Raw genomic sequence first — 20,162 nt, forward strand, 5'->3', positions numbered from 1 at the left:
AAGTTTGGTGACCTGACGTACGAAATTAAAGTTATTTTCCACAATAAACCTTTCTCTATCAGTTCACCTCAGAGACAGGAACACAATTAGGGGGTGACGTGCTACGACCGCCCTATTTAATTGCGACTTTTCGTTGAAGGTAAAAACAAGGATGTGCGCAATTGTTTTTGAGAAAAACCGGTACGTCAGGATATAATCCGTTATTGGACTATCCCGATTTAATCACAGTTATTTAGAATTATGTACTTTATAATTATTTAGTTATATGTCATAAGGATGACTTATCTGAGATTTATATTTTACTGAATTTAGAATGGTCATATATAATACTGTTTCGGGTGTGTGGAGGAATTATATTTAGTAAGTATGCACGTAACATTGGTATTTGTTTGTTGCAAATCGCTCAAACAAATTCCTTGTGTAAAATAGTCATAAAATTATCACAATATCAAAAATAGCACTAATTTTTAAATAAACGCATGAATACACGTTTGTTTTCAGTTTTTTATATTATTATTGTATTTGAAAGTGTATACGACAAAAAAAGTATAGAGAAATACGCTGTTGTTAATGTTTAAACTGTGATTGGCTATTCTGATATGCCAAAAGTCTTATTTTCATTTTTTTTAGTTTAAAAAATATAAGGTGTCCCTAATATTTAATCGAACGGGTTTCAAACAATATTGTTTTTCCATATCTGTTTTTTTTTCATCATATTATCATTATATATATAATTCCTCTGTACGTGTGATGTCACTGAACTCCTTCTTACGGCTCAACCGATTTACGTGCGGTTTTCAGAGAAACATAGATCTTTGCGCTGTGCGTGTTCGTAGATATTAAAATCTTCAATCTAACATGTAAAAGAGATGTAAGGATCATAAATGTTTTATTCATCGATCTATCAGGGTTGCATTCGAGGAGAATGCATTTACAAAAAAATGAAAAAATGTTGGTTTTTTGTGTGTAAAAAAAGTTTGTTTTTGAATGTTAAAAAACAGCATTTGTTTTTTGTGGATCTCGATAAGATTCTTTCCTTGAATTCTTTATAATTTCTACCCATTTATTTCTTTATACTGGATTTTTGGTAATACTAAAATAATATTAAATTCAATACATTTGTAAAAATCGTATTCCTACATAAGTACACCCCTGTGTTGGTGAGAAGACCGGAGTTTGACGTTTGCAAAAAGAATGCTATTTTTAAAAAAATATTTATTTTGTGTTTTGGAATTCAACCATAAACAAGTACCGAGGTACCTACTTGAATTCAATATTTGAATATTAACAATGTTCAGTTTTGGAATTTAATCACAAACAAGTACCTAGGTACCTACTCATCAATGAAAAGTCTTTTGCCAACGTTTGGGCAAGATAACGTCTCTCGGATCCGCTAGTATAGTATAATATTGCGACCTGCGCAACAAAGCAAACGTAAGGTATGTGGCCCGAAGAAAAGAAAGGTTGAGTGTGGTCAGCGCATTTGCCTACCATGCAAGAGGTCTCAGGTTCGATTCCCGACATGTTAATATAAAATATTATTTAAAATTCAGTTTTTACACTAGAATATTTCATAGTCCCTAGACTGGTTCCTGAGGCGTAAGACTGATCACCTTACCTTCATTTAACAAAAAATATCAAGATACGCTGCAATTCGTATACTAATGCATATCCACCATTCGATGCGGAAAGGGAATGATGATGATACAATAATTCAGTCAGAATCTCACTCGCATCAATGAAGGTGTCATAAACCCACACTGCCACACTCACACCCATATACACACATTTTCACATACCTACCAAAACCACACTCCAGTCCCTTACCTACGCATCCTCACACACAAAAACCCGCACAGATGCACATCTTGATTAAAATCTACCTGAACTGGATTTTTATAATTGTATTTATGTGGAAAACTTATTTGGCTTTTTTAAATATTTTATTTTAATTGTTGTGTACATTTTTTTGTATTCCGGTTGTATTTTTTAATAAACAAAATTAAAAAACAAATAAAATAAAATATATAAGTGCTTTTTCAAAACACTCTATCTTCACATAGATCAGCGCATAAAAAAATGAAGGAATATAGATGTTAAAACATAGGCAGAATGGTGAATATTATTAGAACGACAGTATTTAAAGTGGCCATTTAAACCAGTCAATGACAGGTCATAAGTCCTGTAAATGCAGAGACTTCTATAAAATTTTGTTGACCTCCGTTGTAATATATTATTGTGAATGACTCCCGGGGCGATTGAATCCAGTTCTTGTCTACAAAAATTTGGACAAGCTTAAAATATTTTTGAAAAGGTCATCAAAGAATCGAACTCACTGTCCTTCCGGTAACAAAAATGATCCAGATGCGCTGCAAGTACCAGTGTACCAATGCAGTGCCCTATGCACCATTAGGTGCGGAAAGGGAATGATGATGATGAAACTAACTAACTTTGATTCAATAATTTCATCATATTTTTGTAAATATTTCTTATCTTATAACCGCCTTTCTAAGCTCATATAATAATAAACTTCAATTTAAACCGATATTCAACGTTAAGAGCGTTTCTTGGCAGTTTCGCATGCCCTCGTGCACAACCCTCCAACCAAATGAAAATGCCAATGAAATTGAGCCTGAATTTCGGACTGAGCCAAAATTGCCAAAAAAACTTGTGAAATTGGATAAAAGCTCTAAATGGGAAAGCAGAAAGCTTCGCACGCAATGCACCGTAATCACGAGCCTATTTCGGAAAGGAAAAAGCCACTTATTTGTTTATGTGTGCGTAACAAAAAGCTTTCATGTAAAATATCAAATGTGCGTATAAAAAAGTAAATGTTTATTTATTTATTTATGCTTTATTAAGTTAATTCATAACATTTTAAGAACTAATATAAACTTTTAATAATATTGCTTTTTTTTTTTAGAATTTCTCAATAACATTTTTTTTTAAATTAATTTTAAATATCTCAATTTTTTCCATTTCCTTTATTTCTTCAGGTAACTCATTGTACAGCTTCAATCCCTTGTACAATGAGTTTTGTGATTCTGTTTTTTTCCTCATTGGTAATCTTATCTTTTTTTAACCCCTTGTTTAATATGTATGACATTGTTGGTTAAATTTTTTTATTGTTTTTTTTTTATAAAGGAATAACCCGCTAAGCCTCTATTTTGAGGCTTGTCAGCAGGTGGGATAGAAGGGATATGGAAGGAGGTAATGAAAAATACACCACAACACCCAGACCAATTGAGAAAAAAACCTTTCTTGAATTTTCTTCTTGCAACTGGCGGGAATCAAACCCGCGACGGCAGTTTCACAGATAGCCGTCTAACCAACTGCGCCATGGCGCCCGTCTTCATTCCCTTAATTATTTTATGTATAAAAATTGCCACATTATATTTAATTTGCTGCTTTACTGTGAGCAAGCCAATTTCTTTGTGCATTTTTTCTACATCAGAATTGATATTTCTTTTGAATATAATCCTCATTGCCTTATTTTGAAGATTTTGTTAATTTTGAATTTCTGCTTCATTACATTAAAAAAAATGGAAGAATGGTAATTCATGTGTGGACATATTATTGATTTATATATAAGAATACTATTTTTTAAATCTATTACATTTCGTAATGGGTTTGAATGTTGCTGACCTTTTTGACTGTTTTATTTGTAAATTCATTGTTTTACGATTAAATTGTTATAAAATACTCCACCGAGCCACAAAAAGTATCTTAGTGCTATTTTAGTTGTTGAAAACAACATGGAGTTCTGGTCCTGACCCTGATGGGATGGGAGCGAAGTATGGACTTGGAAAAACAGGGATGAAAGTAGGCTGAATGCTGCCGAAATCCGATCTTTTAGGCGAATGTGTGATAAAACTATGTAGGTACGATAGATGCACAAATGTTGAGATCTGTACATTATGTAAGGCTGAGACAAGCATTATCGACAAAATCAAGAAAGAAGCTCTGCGCTGGTTTGGACATGTCGAGCGAATGGACAACAAAAGAACGGCTAAGAATATTTACAATGCGAATGTTGACGGATGCAAAAATAGACGAAGACTGAGAAAGACATGTCATGATCAAATCCAACAAAAACTTGAAGATGGACATGTCCAAAGTCGGAATAATCAGCGCGCGTGCATGAGAAGACGTATGAATGTAGAGGAAGCGAAATCTGTATGCAAAGATGGAGTGATGTGGCGTTATATCCCTTACGGGGAAACGGCGTGATGGTTTGTTGTTGTTGTTGAAAACAATATGTTAAGAGTGGTATTTTAAGTTGGCCACGTGGTGTAGTGGTTAGCGCGTTTAGCTGCCATGCAAGAGGTCTCGGGTTCGATACCCGACCTGGTTGGAATGAAGTATTTATTTAAAAAAGTGTTTTTACACTAGAATATTTCATAGTTTCTTGACTGGTACCTGAAGCGTAAGACTAATCGTCTTACTTTCATGTCGTATAAATGATCAAGATTTATTTATTTTTACACTTTTTATAAATATACAGTTTTATACATATAATAGTGGGCATATTGCCTTAAGGCAATTTCTTCCTGCCTACGCAAACCGTTCTGTTTGAGAAAATTACAAGTACATGGACATATTGAATCTTACAATTTTATACAAAAATTTAAAACAAAAATTAAGAAAATAAAAATACATCAAAAAATAACACTACTTTAAAGAGTGGAGAGGGGGGGGGAAGGAAAGAAGAAGGAAAAAGGAACAACTTAAATATTTAGATAGTGACATTTTAATCTTGACTAAAATGTGCGAAAATACTGCGATTGGTTTACTAATGCGGTGCCTTATGCATCATTAGGTGCGGAAAGGGAATGATGATGATGATGTTACTTTGTATCCTAAAATTTAAATAAATAAAAAATAGAAAACCTTGATTGCTTTCTTATTTGTTTCATAAATTTGTACCAAATTGTGCTAAGGGAGTAGCATCGATGTAACAAATGCAGCGAATTTCGATCATCTGTTACATGAAGGCATGGTGATCAATCTGACGCCTCAGTCACCAGCCCAGGGATAGTAAAACATTGCAGTAAATCTTTGCAATAAATAATTTAATAGGCGTTATCTAAAGCTTTTATTCAATATTGGATATATTTTGTCGGTCGGTGGTGTAATGGCCAGAGCGTTTGCCTACCATGCAAGAGGTCTCGCGTTAGATTCCTGACATGGTTGATATGAAATGTTTATCAAAAAAGGTGACTGATCATCTTACCTTCATGTTACAAAAATGATCAAGACACTCTGCGATTGGTGTACCAATGCAGTGCCCTATGCACCTTTAGGCGCGGAAGAGAATTAAGGTGATGATGATATTTTGTAATGCTGCTGTTTTCCCAAATAAACAGGTTTAATTATTTTTTAAACCGTGCTGGTTATCGAACCTGGGATGCATGGTTGGCGAACGCGGCAACCACTTCACTACGAGGCGGACATATATCTCCAGTGAATTGTTTTTTATTATCAAAAAATTACAACAAATATGGATAACATTTAAGATAAGAGAATATGGAAAGTCTTATGACCCGTCATTGGCTGGTTCAAGTGGCCATTTTACCCACTGTGTAACATTAATTATTTTGCCTATGTTTGAACATCTATGTTTCTTCAATTCTTCCATCAGTTGATTTTAGGGAACTTAAAGAGCTGAAACCTTTATTGTTGTGAAGAGATTTATCTGTTCGAATTAATTCACATACTAGGCAACGCCTGAAAACAATTTTTAATTTTTAAACTTCTTCTTGGACCAGTTGGTTTTGTTACAAAATTTTGAGTTTGTCTTTTGTAGGGGTCTTTTTCTGGAGAGTAGCCATCAAATCGAAAACGCTCGTTTAAGGTTTTGGTTTTATTCCACACCCAGAACTGTATTCTTTATCCGCCAGGACACCGACAAAATTTGTACTATCCACTTTTCTCAGATGTAGTATTTATTTATTTATTTATATTTACGCCCACTGGGCATTTTAAAGGAAACAAAAAGACACAATGGGATATAGTAGACTTGGTGGGAGTGGAAGCGGGAGAGAGGTGTTTTCAATTGAATTTGATTCAGTGATCGTATCAAAGAAGACAACTTGTTATCGAAGAAATCAAGACTGGTATTTGATACAAATTTACCATCATCAAATCCTAATATAACAATATCAAGTTGGAATACTCACTCAGGGTGTATTTCCACATGTCCTTGAGAGGCACGTTCCCATTGCGTCCGCCCAACAGGTAGACGCAGCCCCCCAGCAGTGTGGCCGAGTGCTTGGTGCGGGCGGCCGGCCAGGGCGGCTCCTGCGCGCCGCTCGCTGCCGCCGCCGTCACGGGGCTCCACATGCCTGCGAAGGATACCAATTTATGGTGGTGAAAAGGGTATTTTAAGATGGGTTGCGCTGTCAGTGGGGTTTCTTAAGATTAGTCATTCCGTCAATAGGGTATCTTAAGATCAATTACACCGTCAATAGGGTCTCTTAAGCTGAGCTATACCGTGAAAACGGTACTTTAATAAAATGGGTTACACCGTGAAAAGGATGTACAAAGATTAATCATTCCGTCAATAGGGTATCTTAAGATCAATTACACCGTCAATAGGGTTTCTTAAGCTGAGCTATACCGTGAAAATGGTACTTTAATAAAATGGGTTACACCGTGAAAAGGATGTATAAAGATTAGTCATTCCGTCAATAGGGTATCTTAAGATCAATTACACCGTCAATAGGGTTTCTTAAGCTGAGCTATATCATTATATCTCAAGTTCTAACCTCCATCATAACATGGACTATCTCTTCGCTCTAGTAACGAGAGAACCCTTTTAATACCCCTTCACCGCTTCGATTTTCTTGCCTCCTGTATCACAGTATTAGCTGCTCGATTGTGGAATAATCTACCTACTAATGTTAGAAACGCCGCTTCTTTATTTACATTTAAATCAATATTGAAGAGACACTTTCTAAATGTTTGAGTTGTTCCTTTCTACTTCTTATTTCCATTATATCACCTCTCCTCTCCTCTCTTCATAGTATGGTGTAAATTTTTTAAATTATTTTTGTTTTTAATATTATTGTATAAATATAAAAATTTTGTTTTAAATTGTTATGTAAAATTATATTCTGTTAAAATATGTCCATGTATTTGTAATTTTCTCAAATCAAACGGTTTGGGTAGGTAGGAAGAAATTGCTTAAAGGCAATATGCCCGCCATCATTTGTATATAAAATATAAAATAAATAAATAAAAAAGATCATTTACACCATCAAAAGGCTTAGCTTTACAAAAATTGCATCAAAAAGTGTCATACTAGCATGTTTAGCCAACATATCGAGTCATAATCGGCAGAACGACTTAAGCACACAACGTAAGACATTTTTGGCGAATTGCGTTTTTTTTAAGGGAAAGTGTTCCTTATTTCCCCCTGCACAAGTGTTGAAAACATCATAGCTCTATAAAATTGAACTGTCACATAAAAGGATATTTATTTTTATCTATTAAAAGAAAACAACAGCTTTTATAACACAAATATTATAATTTACCAATAAACCAAAATTATAAGCTAATTATAGTTTTCTATGTATTACTCCGCATCATTCTACTCTTTAAAAAAAAGTATATGCCGACATATTATTTTTAAGCTAATCAAAACAACGTAACCGACGACAATGTAGGCGGTTACGCTAGCTAGCACCGCTGTCAGAGTTATAGGCAAAACAGCGTTACCGCCACTATCTTAAAAGCTAGGAGTACAAATGGATGAACATCTCTGCTGGCGAGCTCATACTAATGAATTAAGCCGCAAAATATTTTTCAGTCTACACTCACTTAGAAGGTTGCAAAAATTCTTACCCATTAGTACTAAATGCATTCTTGTACAAGCATTACTACTACCCATTCTAGATTACGCTGATGTTTCCATGACTGATTTAAGCTGTGAGCAACTCGATAAACTTGAACGACTTCAGAATACATGCATAAGGTACATTTTTGGTCTTAGGAAATATGACTACATTTCTGATTATCGTAGGCAACTGAAATGGCTCAAAATTAGACAGCGGAGAGACTATCACTCCCTCTCACTTCTGTTCAATGTACTTCATAGTCCTAACGCTCTATAATATATACCTGCGCGAAAAATTTCAACGCTTATCAGTTCATGATTTACCTCTTCGTTCTCATTCTCAAGGCACTCTCTTAATACCCATACACAATTCCTCTTTCTTCTCTAACTCATATAGTGTCCATGCGGCTCGACTGTGGAATCATCTCCCATCCACCATCAAAAATGTTACTACATTATCTCTGTTTAAATCACGTCTGAAGAAACATCTCCTTTCTCTTCCTTAATCTCTCCTCCTTTCCTTTTTCCTCTTTCCTCTTTTTTCCTTTTTCCCATTGAGTAATAGTTTTGATTTAAGGTAATTTATAAACAAATAACAAATAAACGTTTATTTCTATTTTTATACATTTTTAACTTTTTATAATTTTTTTTTTCTACTGAATATGTTCTGTAACTTGAATTATAAAAATAAAACTTTTATGTTATTGGTTGGTTGGAAGAAATTGCCATTTGGCAATAAGCCCGCCAATGTACAAATAACATTATGTACAAAAAGTTAAATAAAAAAATTTAAAAAAGCGGAAGGTTTACCGAATTATTAAAAAAATATTCGAGTGTATGGAACAAAAATTAAAAAACAAGACTAATGAACCAGGGGCTGAAATTATACAATAAACTACCAGACAAAACTAAACAAAACACTCAAGACAAACTTTTCAAAAGATGTAAAACATATTATTTTGAACAACAGAGTATGAATGAAAAATGTATAAATTATTTTATGTAAAATGAATGTAATAATCTGTAAGGGTTTATGAATGAATTTTAAAATAAATAAAAAAAACTATCTCCTGCACAATTCAATATTTGTCGCTTACGTTGTTCTGCCGATTATGGCTCGATATATTGTAGGCGTATTTTTCTGAAATAAGGGGTGCACGCGTACTTATTCAATTAGAAAAACAAATAGGTTGTAAAACATATTGAATAAAAAAAATCTTCAAAGCAGTAACTTTGTGATTATAATTATAATTAAAATAAAAACAAAACAACTTTGTGTTGAACCACTTATTTTATATTTTATTACTGACCAGTTTCGAAACTACCCAAGCTTCCTTATCAACAATGTTTTGAGTTTCAACATTCTCCATTCTGCCTATGTTTGAACATCCATATTCCTTGAAGTCTTCCACCTATTGAGTTTTGTGAACTTAAACCAGCCAATGACAGGTCATTATCCCTGTTAAAGCCTTGGCTTCTCTAAAATGTTCCTCATCTCTGTTGTAATAAATTAATCAATTTGTATGAGGTTTTCCCAGAGCACGAATTATGTCATACAGAACACTCGTACGACTTTTGCTCTGAGACATCTCTCATTTATCGCACCGAGAGTGTTCAATATTTTGCAAGAGCGTATTAAGCTTTCAAGGACAAAACATATTTTCCAGAGAGGATTTAAGGACTGAATTTTGAGCGAGAAACTCTTTAATGATTTTCCGAATGTTTTGAGTGAGCGGTTTTCCATATTGATGTGCAATACATTTTTATTATTATAATGTTTCTGATCATATGTAATATTTGTGGTGATATACTCGTATGTCTGTGTTAACTAATCACTTGTCCTAACTCAACGCGGAACTTTTAGTCCCATGGAGTTGGGACTTATGTCTCAGAAATGTGTTATAAACTGTTAAGTAAATAAATTCCGATAACTCCCTAAGCCTTAAAGGTGTTGAACGCAGTGTTTGTCTACAAAAATTTGGATAAACTCATAATATTGTTGATTTATGTAATTGTTGAGTGCAACTGGAAATCCTACCTCTAAAATGTTCTTATTTCTGTTGTAATGTGCCTCCTTATCAAGTTAAAATTAGCTTGAAAAGAACGCTTGTACAGTTTCGAAACCGATCGGTTATAAAATATAAAATAAGTGGTTGTAAATAAAGTGGTTCAATTTTAATTTTAATTAAACTACTTATTATTATTCCACAAATCGTTTTAATCTAATATTTGAGTACTATGCAATTAAAAGTGTCAGCAAATTTCTTTTTACCGCATTCGTTCTAAAAAAATTAATTATTCATATAAAATCAACGAGTTAACTATAAATTCTTTTACGGAAGTCCGTGACCTTGGTGTTGTACTTGATAGTAAACTTACATTTAACAAACATATAGAAAATACTGTAGAAAAAGCTTACAAAATGTTAGGGTTTGTCATACGATCAACCAAACCTTTCACAAGAACTGACGCATTAAGAAAACTTTTTTTTTCATATGTACGTGTAGTGTCCTCGAGTTTGGTTCGCTGATTTGGAATCCCCAATATAATACGTACAAAAATAGTATTGTACATATTCAAAATTATTTTCTTAGACAATTAGATTTCAGAAATAATGTTTCATTCTCAAGTAGGACTGAGTCAGCTAATTTTCACAAGGTTCAAAATCTCGCAACTACCATGTTGGATATGAGCTTTCTATACAAAATTGTTAATAACGTAATTGATAACCCAGAAATTGTTACAGGCATTTCATATCGAGTCCCTGTCCGTAGAACTCGTCAATCTGTACTCTTCGACATTCCTAACTCAATGACTAATTATTTAAAAAATAGCACTCTACGAAGAATACAGATTACCTATAATGACAGTTTTAGTGACATCGACATACTACATTGTAAATACCATATTTTTATCAGATCAGTTAAAGACATTTTAAATTTATCTCCTGCTTGACTTTTAACTTTTAATTTCATTTTTAATTTTGTCTTTCAATTTTAACTTTTTAATTTTAATTCTTAATTTTAACTTTTAATTTAAGCTTTTAACTTAATTTTAATTTAAACTTTTCATTTTAGTTTTAACTTTTACTTTTAATTTTAAACATTTGATTTCAACTCTTTATTTATACTTACCTCCATCTACTACCTGCATCGAATAATTTATTGTTGGTTGTGATTTTTTACAATTAAATTGAAATGTTCATGGAAGCAGAGAGAGAGGGAGGAAAGTAGAGTAGCTTTACAATGTCTTCTCCTTTTTATGAACTTTTTATGTAATATTTTTATTTTTACTTTTTTAGACTTAAATTATTTTTCCTCTTTCCTCCTGCATTCATTAGTGTGAAATCTGTAATTGGTCTTACTTTTTTAAAATTGTTCTTTTGTACCTTGTTTAATATAAAGACTGTATGATTTCATTAATAAATAAATATATAACCTACATACTTCTACTGTCCATTAAAACAATAAGTAACGAGAAAATGTTCAAAGAGGCCATGAAAATAGATAGAGGAGCTGGGTAGAAGTAAAATAGATTGTCTCATTCGCCAAACCAATATTGAATCAACTGCTCCACAAATAACTCTACAATAGTTTATGTTATGGTTTTGTTATTTTATTGTGGGTTTTATAATATAAATAAAATATGTAAACATAAATGATATATAAACATGAATACGTAGACATTCGTTTGAAAATGCCTTAACAAGGCGAAACAATGAGGATTTTTAGCTCTACAGGAAATTGGATCCTAAAAAGGTTCTCTTGCGCGCGGTAAAAATTAGAGCATTAAATTGTTCGGCAAATTTCTTGATGTAGAAAAATGTAGGAAAAAAATAATAAAAAATATTTGTATAAAAACGCAGTACTTTGATTGACGTCACTGGTTTATATGAACCAACCAATGATGTGACAGCTGTGAAGGATATCCGGTTGGGTTACCGTAAACGAAACAATGAGAAAAACTAACAAAGAACAAACTCTGACGTCACACGCGGAGTTATTTCAGAAATACACAATTTAAAAAATCATAGCTCTGATAATACGTTATAATATTTTTTTGGCTTAGTTTAATAGTATATTAACAAATAAATTAAAAAAAGACACTGAACTTCCTCATTGTCACGAAATTATTTTTTTAAATATTTATTTATAAAAATAAAATAAAGTGTTCGGTAGACTCAAATCAGTGTTTGATTTCTTTTAGTATAAATTTAAATATGGAGTTCTACAAAATAAACACCAAATCAATCAATGAAAACGTAGTGTTTTAAACTGTCTGAACATTTCGTTAATTACCTCTGTATTATATCTCATCAACTTCAGGGTGCCTGGAAGAATGACTAGACAGGTGCCACCTGTTTTAAACTGTCTGAACATTTCGTTAATTACCTCTGTATTATATCTCATCAACTTCAGGGTGCCTGGAAGAATGACTAGACAGGTGCCACCGTTTTGTAGCAACAATTCACGAACAGTGTATACTTGTAATGCCGTATTTAATAGACTTCATGAACTCGGCAATAGTTATTCCCACGTAACTGATATATTAAGTGTAGGGTATTGTTCTTATAGAACAAACCTTTTGAACTTTTTCAAAGATGGTGAATGGTAACTATATTTATTTATTCATGCATTTCATAATATATACAGTTTTTTGTTCACTTTGCCCAGCTGTATGAAACAGTACTTATGATTTTCTTGTTGTTTTACTGTAGAATGTTTTATTATTTAAACTTTCTACTGAATATGCTGTATAATTTTTAGGTTATTTTTTAAATATATATATTGTAGATTTTTTTTATATAAATCTTGGGTGTAAGGAAATTCATGTTTTAAAAAAAAAATATTTTAAGCCAAATATGCTAATATTATAAATGTTTGTAAAAGGCAGATTTGCCGTTTATGTTTATAAAATAAAATTAAAATAAGTCTTCTTTGTATATTCTCAAATGTAAAAATATTTTTTTTAAAGTATATTGTTATGTGTCCTCAGCACGGGTAGCCCCAAGGTCACATTTTTTTATTGTTAATCATTGTTTATTACATGAAAAAAAAAAAAGAATAAAAATAGGATTTTCTGGGCGCGTTCAGTTCAAGCTTTTTCCATAACTCGTTCATGCGTTTATTAACTATTCCCACCTCGATCTGTGCGTTATCGACGAATCTGTCTCTGAAGATATTTATATTCATGAGACGACTCCCTACTTTCCTTTGACATTTTCCGACTTCGCGTGGCTCGTAAAAGCTTTGACGTCATTTATTCGTATCATTAAAATAATAGGAACAAGTCGAAATGTAATTGAAGACCTCGTTTTAAAAACCTCACATGTCACAAACCAACAATTTTTCAGGAGAGTGTTTAAACAGAATACCACGGTTTTACTCATTGATATATATGCATACACTAGATGTAGGTTCTGCAGTGCGGATGAGGAAACACCTAAACACACTCATTTTTTTTTAATCATTGAAAAAAAACAACAGTTGTTATATAAGAATACAAAATATAAAAAATAGTATCCAGTTAAAGTTTTTCACAAATATAATGAGAGAACATGTTACACAGTAAAGAAAAAACTAATATATTATATAAGACATGAGAAAAAAAAAGAGATCGTAAGAAGGTTAAGGGATGAGGAAATATAGTAGAGGAGTGGAGGAGAGGGATTTTCATAATGTATTTGAACAATTCAACATTTTGATTTCACAATAAAATAAAAATATTTAAAGGAATAAAAACTTAATACACACTGACAAATGTTTCATTTTACAGTGGTTCAAAAAGGTTTTTTTTATGTATTTAAAAAAATTTGTTTTAAAAATATCTAAATAGGTTAATGTGATGCTCATCAGAAAAGAAGCCTCATCCTCGGGGGACTACTGGTCAAACATGAGGATGTTAAAGAGCCCCTACTAAATAGCCCGATACTCACGGATCTGGGCTTGGAGAGGGAAATTGAACAAAACGAGGACTCTCGCCTTCCACACGATAGCCACGCTCTTTAGAGACCTGGGCTTGGAAGGCGAGAACTATCCACGGGGACACGTCACAATAGATCTTCACAGGTCGCAGTGACGTCAAGAGCTAGTATAGCACTGACCCCCACCTTTAAGAATAAGAATACACTGGATGCAGCACTAAGCACTCGCCTTGTGTTCCATACAACCTAAGTTCCGGAACCTAACGTGTAGTCAGTAAACGTGAAGTAGCAGAAAAAGGCGCAACACAGAGCTTTGAATTCACAGCAAACTGGCATACACAGTTAGTCTTTTTTACTGTACTGTGCGTTTTGCACAGCAGTGTTCACTTGACGGGGCTTATTTTTTAAACATAATTTCAAACAATAGTTTGATGAAGCATCATCTCTATTTAATTATACCTCAGTGGTTTTACTACAATTTTTATGTCTTTTAATGAAAAAAAATCATAATATTTCAAGCGCACTTTACACAAATTGAATATTTTATAAATATTGTATGCATATTTAAATATTAAATAAAATGTTAGAGTGATATTTGCTATTTTCAGACAATATTTGTATATATTTATATACGTAGATAATTGGTAGAAATCCATATATAAATTTAGTAAAAATGCTCATAATGTACCTAATAAAATGTACTCAGTACATCCTTATTGATTTTTAATTACGTTACTTTTCTTGGTTTATATAAAAGTCATCAAACTTGTTACGCATAAACTATTAAGGGTCTTACTATTTTCAAACAAATTTATATGAACATTTGCTGTTTTCACATCAACACCGTATTTTTAACCGTGAATTTGAGGTACCAATGTTTCAAAGAAATATTTTAAAAGAACGAATGATGAAATCAGACGAGAGTGTAAATCTGAGTCAAGTATAATTTATAAGATTAAGAAAGGGTCTCTGAGATTGTTTGGTCACGTAGAACGAATGGACGACAAAAGAATGGTAAAACAAGTATATATGGCGAAAATGAACGGCAACGTGAGACGAGGACGACCAAGGAAGACGTGGCATGATCAGATAAACCAAAATCTTAAGTCTGGTCATGTCAAAAGCAGACAGAACCGAAGGGCATGTATTATTTATTATTTATTTATGCTTTATTAAGTTAGTTCATAACATTTTAAGAACTAATATAAACTTTTAATAATATTACAATTTTTTTATCAAAATTTCTCATTTATACATTTTTTTATTAATTTTAAATATTTTAATTTTATTTATTTCTTTTATTTCTTCAGGTAACTCATTGTACAGCTTCAATCCCTTATACAATGAGTTTTGTGATTTTGTTTTTTTCCTCATTGGTAATCTTATCTTTTTTTTACCCCTTGTTTCATATGTATGACATTGTTGGTTAAATTTTATTATTGTTTTTATTTCATTCATCCCCTTAATTATTTTATGTATGAAAATCGCCACATTATATTTAATTTGTTGCTTTACTGTGAGCAAGCCAAATTCTTCGTGCATTCTTTCTACATTAGAATATATATTTTTTTTTAGTATAATCCTCATTGCCTTATTTCGAAGAATTTGTATATTTTGAATTTCTCCTTCATTACATAAAAAAAGAATGGAAGAACAGTAATTTATGTGTGGACATATTATTGTTATATATATAAGAATACTATTTTTTAAATCTATTACATTTCGTAATCTTCCCATTAATGATTTTTTTTTTTTGTTTTTTTTTTTTTGTATGACAAGATCTATGAATGTGGAGGAAGCTAGGAATGTATGCCAGAATAGACGTGTATGGCGATCCATTATCTCTGCTTACCCCTACGGGGAAATGGCGTGATGGTATTAGTAGTAGTTTTAAAAGAACGATTGTATGGAATTTTAGACAGAGAATAATAAAATCCAATTTACACAATATTATTTTTGGTATGTGTATATATATTTACATATTTATACACACACAATTCTGGGTTTTATCCCAAGAGGGAGTAGGTATATTTTTATTTATATCACTACAGAGATGGGTAGAATTTTTGTTTCAAGATTATGGATATTCGAGCGTTTACAGGGCTTATGACCTGTCATAGGTTGGGTTCAAGTGGCCACTTTTATGTAGATACTACAACATTCCCCATTCCGCTTATTAGCGAATATCCATATCGGTGACATTTTTGGTTTTTGTATAGTGTGGCCACTTTTATGTAGTATCTACATAAAAGTGGCCACTTGAACCCAACCTATGACAGGTCATAAGCCCTGTAAACGCTCGAATATCCATAACCTTGAAACAAAAATTCTACCCATCTCTGTAGTGATATAAATATAAATAAAATCCAATAATGCAATTTTGGACAATTTTGTACTTTTGATGTTTTTAGAACGAGGTCTTCAATTGTGATCTTCATTAAATGGTCCCTTTACACCTGAACTCACTTTGTGAAATGAAGAACAGGATGGTTCAAGGGACGAACGTTGAGATAATAGAAAATATGTCTATAATGAAACTAGTGACAGTCCGAAACAAGATTTTTAACCGGAACTGAATTTCGGCTTTTGTTCCAGTTCCAAACGAAACCGATTATTTAAATTAATTTTCAATAACATAAGTGTTCAATAAAATACCCACTGAAATGAAAGGCATAAATTTAACCAGTAAATTTGTTTATTTTTGGCGCTTTTTGATTCCTTGTTATGTTATACATATAACTTATATATAACAGTTTATTTATTTATTTGACACTTTATATACATATACAATATATATACAAACAAGGGCGGGCATATTGCCTTAAGGCAATTTCTTCCTACCTACCCAAACCGTTCAGTTTAAGAAAATTATAAATACATGGACATATTGAATCTTACAATTTTAATTAATTTAATTTTAAAGATTAACAAAAATAAAAATATATTTAAAAAAAATTAACACTATACTATGAAGAGAGGAGAGGAGATGGGAAGGAAATAAGAAGGATAAAGAAACAACTTAAATATTTAGATTGTGACATTTCAATCTTGACTTAAATGTAAATAAAGAAGGGGCGTCTCTAACATTAGTGGGTAGATTATTCCACTATCGAGCGGCTACTACTGTGAAAGAGGAGGCAAAAAAATTAGAGCGATGACAGGGTATTAAAAGAGTTCTCTCGTTACTAGAACGAAGAGATAGTCCGTGTTGTGAAAGAGGTTGGATGAGCTCTCTCAGATAAACAGGCGAAGTGGGATTATTTAAAATATTGTGAAGAAGTGATAGAATGTAAATGTTTCTTCTATGCCTGACACTGAGCCAGTTATTTAATGTGGGCTATAAAAACATTAACTTATCAACTAAAGGAATAACATAAAAATAAACATGAAAGATCTTAAAACTCACGAAAACTTAGTCATGAGCCATGAGTAGCGTCCAAGTGTAGCTGAACGTAATACGACAAATATTTTTAACTGAAACCGAGATCGCGGCTGAAACTAATTTTATTTGCCAAAACTGGCCAAAATCAAAACTTCGGTTTGTCATTAAATAAAACATTAGTTGTAGGTAGATTTAACAGTTAATTGACGGGTAGTTTGTGTCTGGGTAGATGAAGAATACGGTTTTGTGTGTGACCAGAAACCTGGAAAAGTGTTTTTGACTCGAAGGCTGAATGGCATTAAAGGAAGATCAGTAATTCTGAAAAATAAAATCGAATAGAGAAACGTGCTCCTCGAAGTGTAGTGGTTCAACACTAAAGTATTTTTTTTTTTTTTTTTTTTATTATATTGAAAAACATATTATACATAAATATATACAATATTCCCAAGGAGTTTTTTTTTAAAAAACTCATTTAGGGACATACAGATAATAATTTTTTTAGAGACGTTTTTAAATTTTAAACTATAATATTATTTAACAAAAGCAGAAAAATTAAAATTATGATATACTACAAATTAAAAAGGGTATGAAAAATACTTGAAAATAACAGAATAAACAGAATACTAGGCATGGAAATAAATTCAAAATAATGTTTACATTATGCAATCTGGGAAAGAAAATTGAAAAAGTTTAAAAATTACATGGATGTATATATACATACTGAACTAGTACAAAATAAAATCATTTTTTTTAATTAACAAAATATGCGCACACCCAATACAGGTTAATTTTTTTTATCAAAAACGTTGAAAAAATTGAAATTATGTATACAAGCCAAAAAAAGTATATAAAAAGAAAAAAACACAAATAACATTTAAATAGTATTAAAAATTACATATACAAGCAAAAACGGTGAAATATTAAAAGGTATATGTTCAAGATGCGCATTCTCTATAAACTAACATTATTTATTCAAAGTACTTCTGGAAAAAATAATTCTTCAAGTATGTCATTGTACCTGTAATGACACATGAAGCATACGACTGATTACCTTACCTTCATAAAACAAAAACAATCAAAATACCATGCGGTCGCTGTGCTAGTGTAGTCCCCTATGCACTATTAGGAAAGAGAATTATCGATGAAGACATTTTAATATTTCTGGTTTCTACCAAAGACGGATCCACGTTTCAAAATTTTCAAAAAAAATTAAGTTAGAGGCATAGACAGGCGATAACCCAAGACTTTTATACATACAAATATCATTAAACCGATAAAAAAATATATACGTAACTTAAAATTATCCGTAATTCTACATACTGTTACTTTCTCACTGTTGAGCGGAAGATCAACATATCTATTTTCACTGCTCTCAAGATATAAAAAAATTGAAAAATCATGTGTCTCGATGCATGCAAACTGGATGTCATCAAATAGACTCAAATTTAATCCATCCAAAACGAAGCTTCTATTGACAGCGACAAAAAAACGACCACACCTTTTAGACCGATCTCCAATTTCAATCACAGGTTGTGACCTTACCCCTAGTGTCAATGTTGAACTACCGGGTGTTCATTTGGATTCAGATCTTTCTATCTTCTTTCCAGGTCAATTAAACCAAAAGTGCCTGTTTCTTCCATCTCAGACAAATCAAATCCTTACGGAGAAATATGCTAATGTCTTTTGCGTCTAGATTACTATAATGGAATATATTTAAATCTCAAAATACCAAACTGATAAACATTAATTTGTTTTCAATGCAGTAGCAAGGCTTATTGCGGAAGTAAAAAAATACTCTCACATCTTCGAGATTTGCCCTTGTTAAAAGGCCCAAAGAGAATAAAAAACAAGTGTTGCTGGACAGTATTTAAATGCCTTCATGAAATGGCCTCAAGATACTTATCGGACCTACGTATTAGGAAAAATACATGTTAAAGAAAATCTACTTTTAGGTCAGCATTTGAATTAGGCAGAGGAAAGGTTGTTGAAAACTAGGTTTGGAGATCGTGCTTTTGCCGTTGCTGGCCCATCTATCTGCCTGGAACTAATTGCCTTCAAACTTGCGAATCATCAGTCCCAGTCAGCTCAAATCTCAACTGAAATCTCACTTCTTTAATTTATCATACTCTCAATCTTAAATCAGATAATAAAATATGTAATTTTAGTTTAGTTAGAATGTAAGTTTACGTACAAAATTGTAAAGCGCTCTTAAGGTGATTTTTTTCAAAAATAGTGCTGTATTAATCAGTCAAATAATATTATCATTAACATATTATTTATCTCTAATAAAAACAAAGCATTTCAATCGAAAAGTGGACATGACTAGCTTCCCCGGGAACAACAACTTAATAGCAACTCATTAAACATTTTCAACCCATTATTGTTAAGGTTGAATTAAAGTACCTTTATGCCATCCGAACGGATTTTTTAAAATTATTATAAATTATTTCCTAAGCCAGCATTTCTAAAATCCACCCCGGACAGGGATAGCTAGGACACATATAAAAATTTGTCTATTGAATCGAATACAAAGGCTTTGGAATATTCCGGAAATCCTGAGAGCAATTATAATAATGTATATCGGTGTACCCTTTTCAAATCCATTACAAATTAAAATAGAATATACATTAAAGGGTGGTCCCTTCCTATGCAGGAAGGGAAGGGATAAAGGGATGAAAGTGGCTGTGGGTACAATCGAAGTTATGCAGAGAAAGAAAAAATATTTATTTATTATTTATTATTTATTATTTATTATTTATTATTTATTATTTATTATTTATTATTTATTATTTATTATTTATTATTTATTATTTATTATTTATTATTTATTATTTATTATTTATTATTTATTATTTATTATTTATTATTTATTATTTATTATTTATTATTTATTATTTATTATTTATTATTTATTATTTATTATTTATTATTTATTATTTATTATTTATTATTTATTATTTATTATTTATTATTTATTATTTATTATTTATTATTTATTATTTATTATTTATTATTTATTA

The 20,162-nt window shown here is 31.6% G+C and overlaps 1 protein-coding gene across 2 annotated transcripts in view; it reads right to left on the reverse strand.

The window, feature by feature from the left end:
- The window catches only part of LOC148281564 (uncharacterized), a 131,578-nt gene that overhangs the window by 24,879 nt on the left and 86,537 nt on the right, over positions 1-20,162 (reverse strand). For both annotated transcript variants that reach the window (XM_088226502.1, XM_088226503.1), the window contains exon 2: positions 6,180-6,344. In XM_088226502.1, the coding sequence (XP_088082628.1) occupies positions 6,180-6,342 (163 nt within the window). In that variant the 5' untranslated portion in view covers positions 6,343-6,344. The remainder of the gene's footprint in view (positions 1-6,179; positions 6,345-20,162) is intronic.

The sequence above is a fragment of the Micrasema longulum genome, unplaced genomic scaffold, assembly GCF_059751315.1.
Source record: "Micrasema longulum isolate JH-2025_06_02 unplaced genomic scaffold, ASM5975131v1 h1tg000436l, whole genome shotgun sequence".
NCBI lineage: Eukaryota > Metazoa > Arthropoda > Insecta > Trichoptera > Brachycentridae > Micrasema > Micrasema longulum.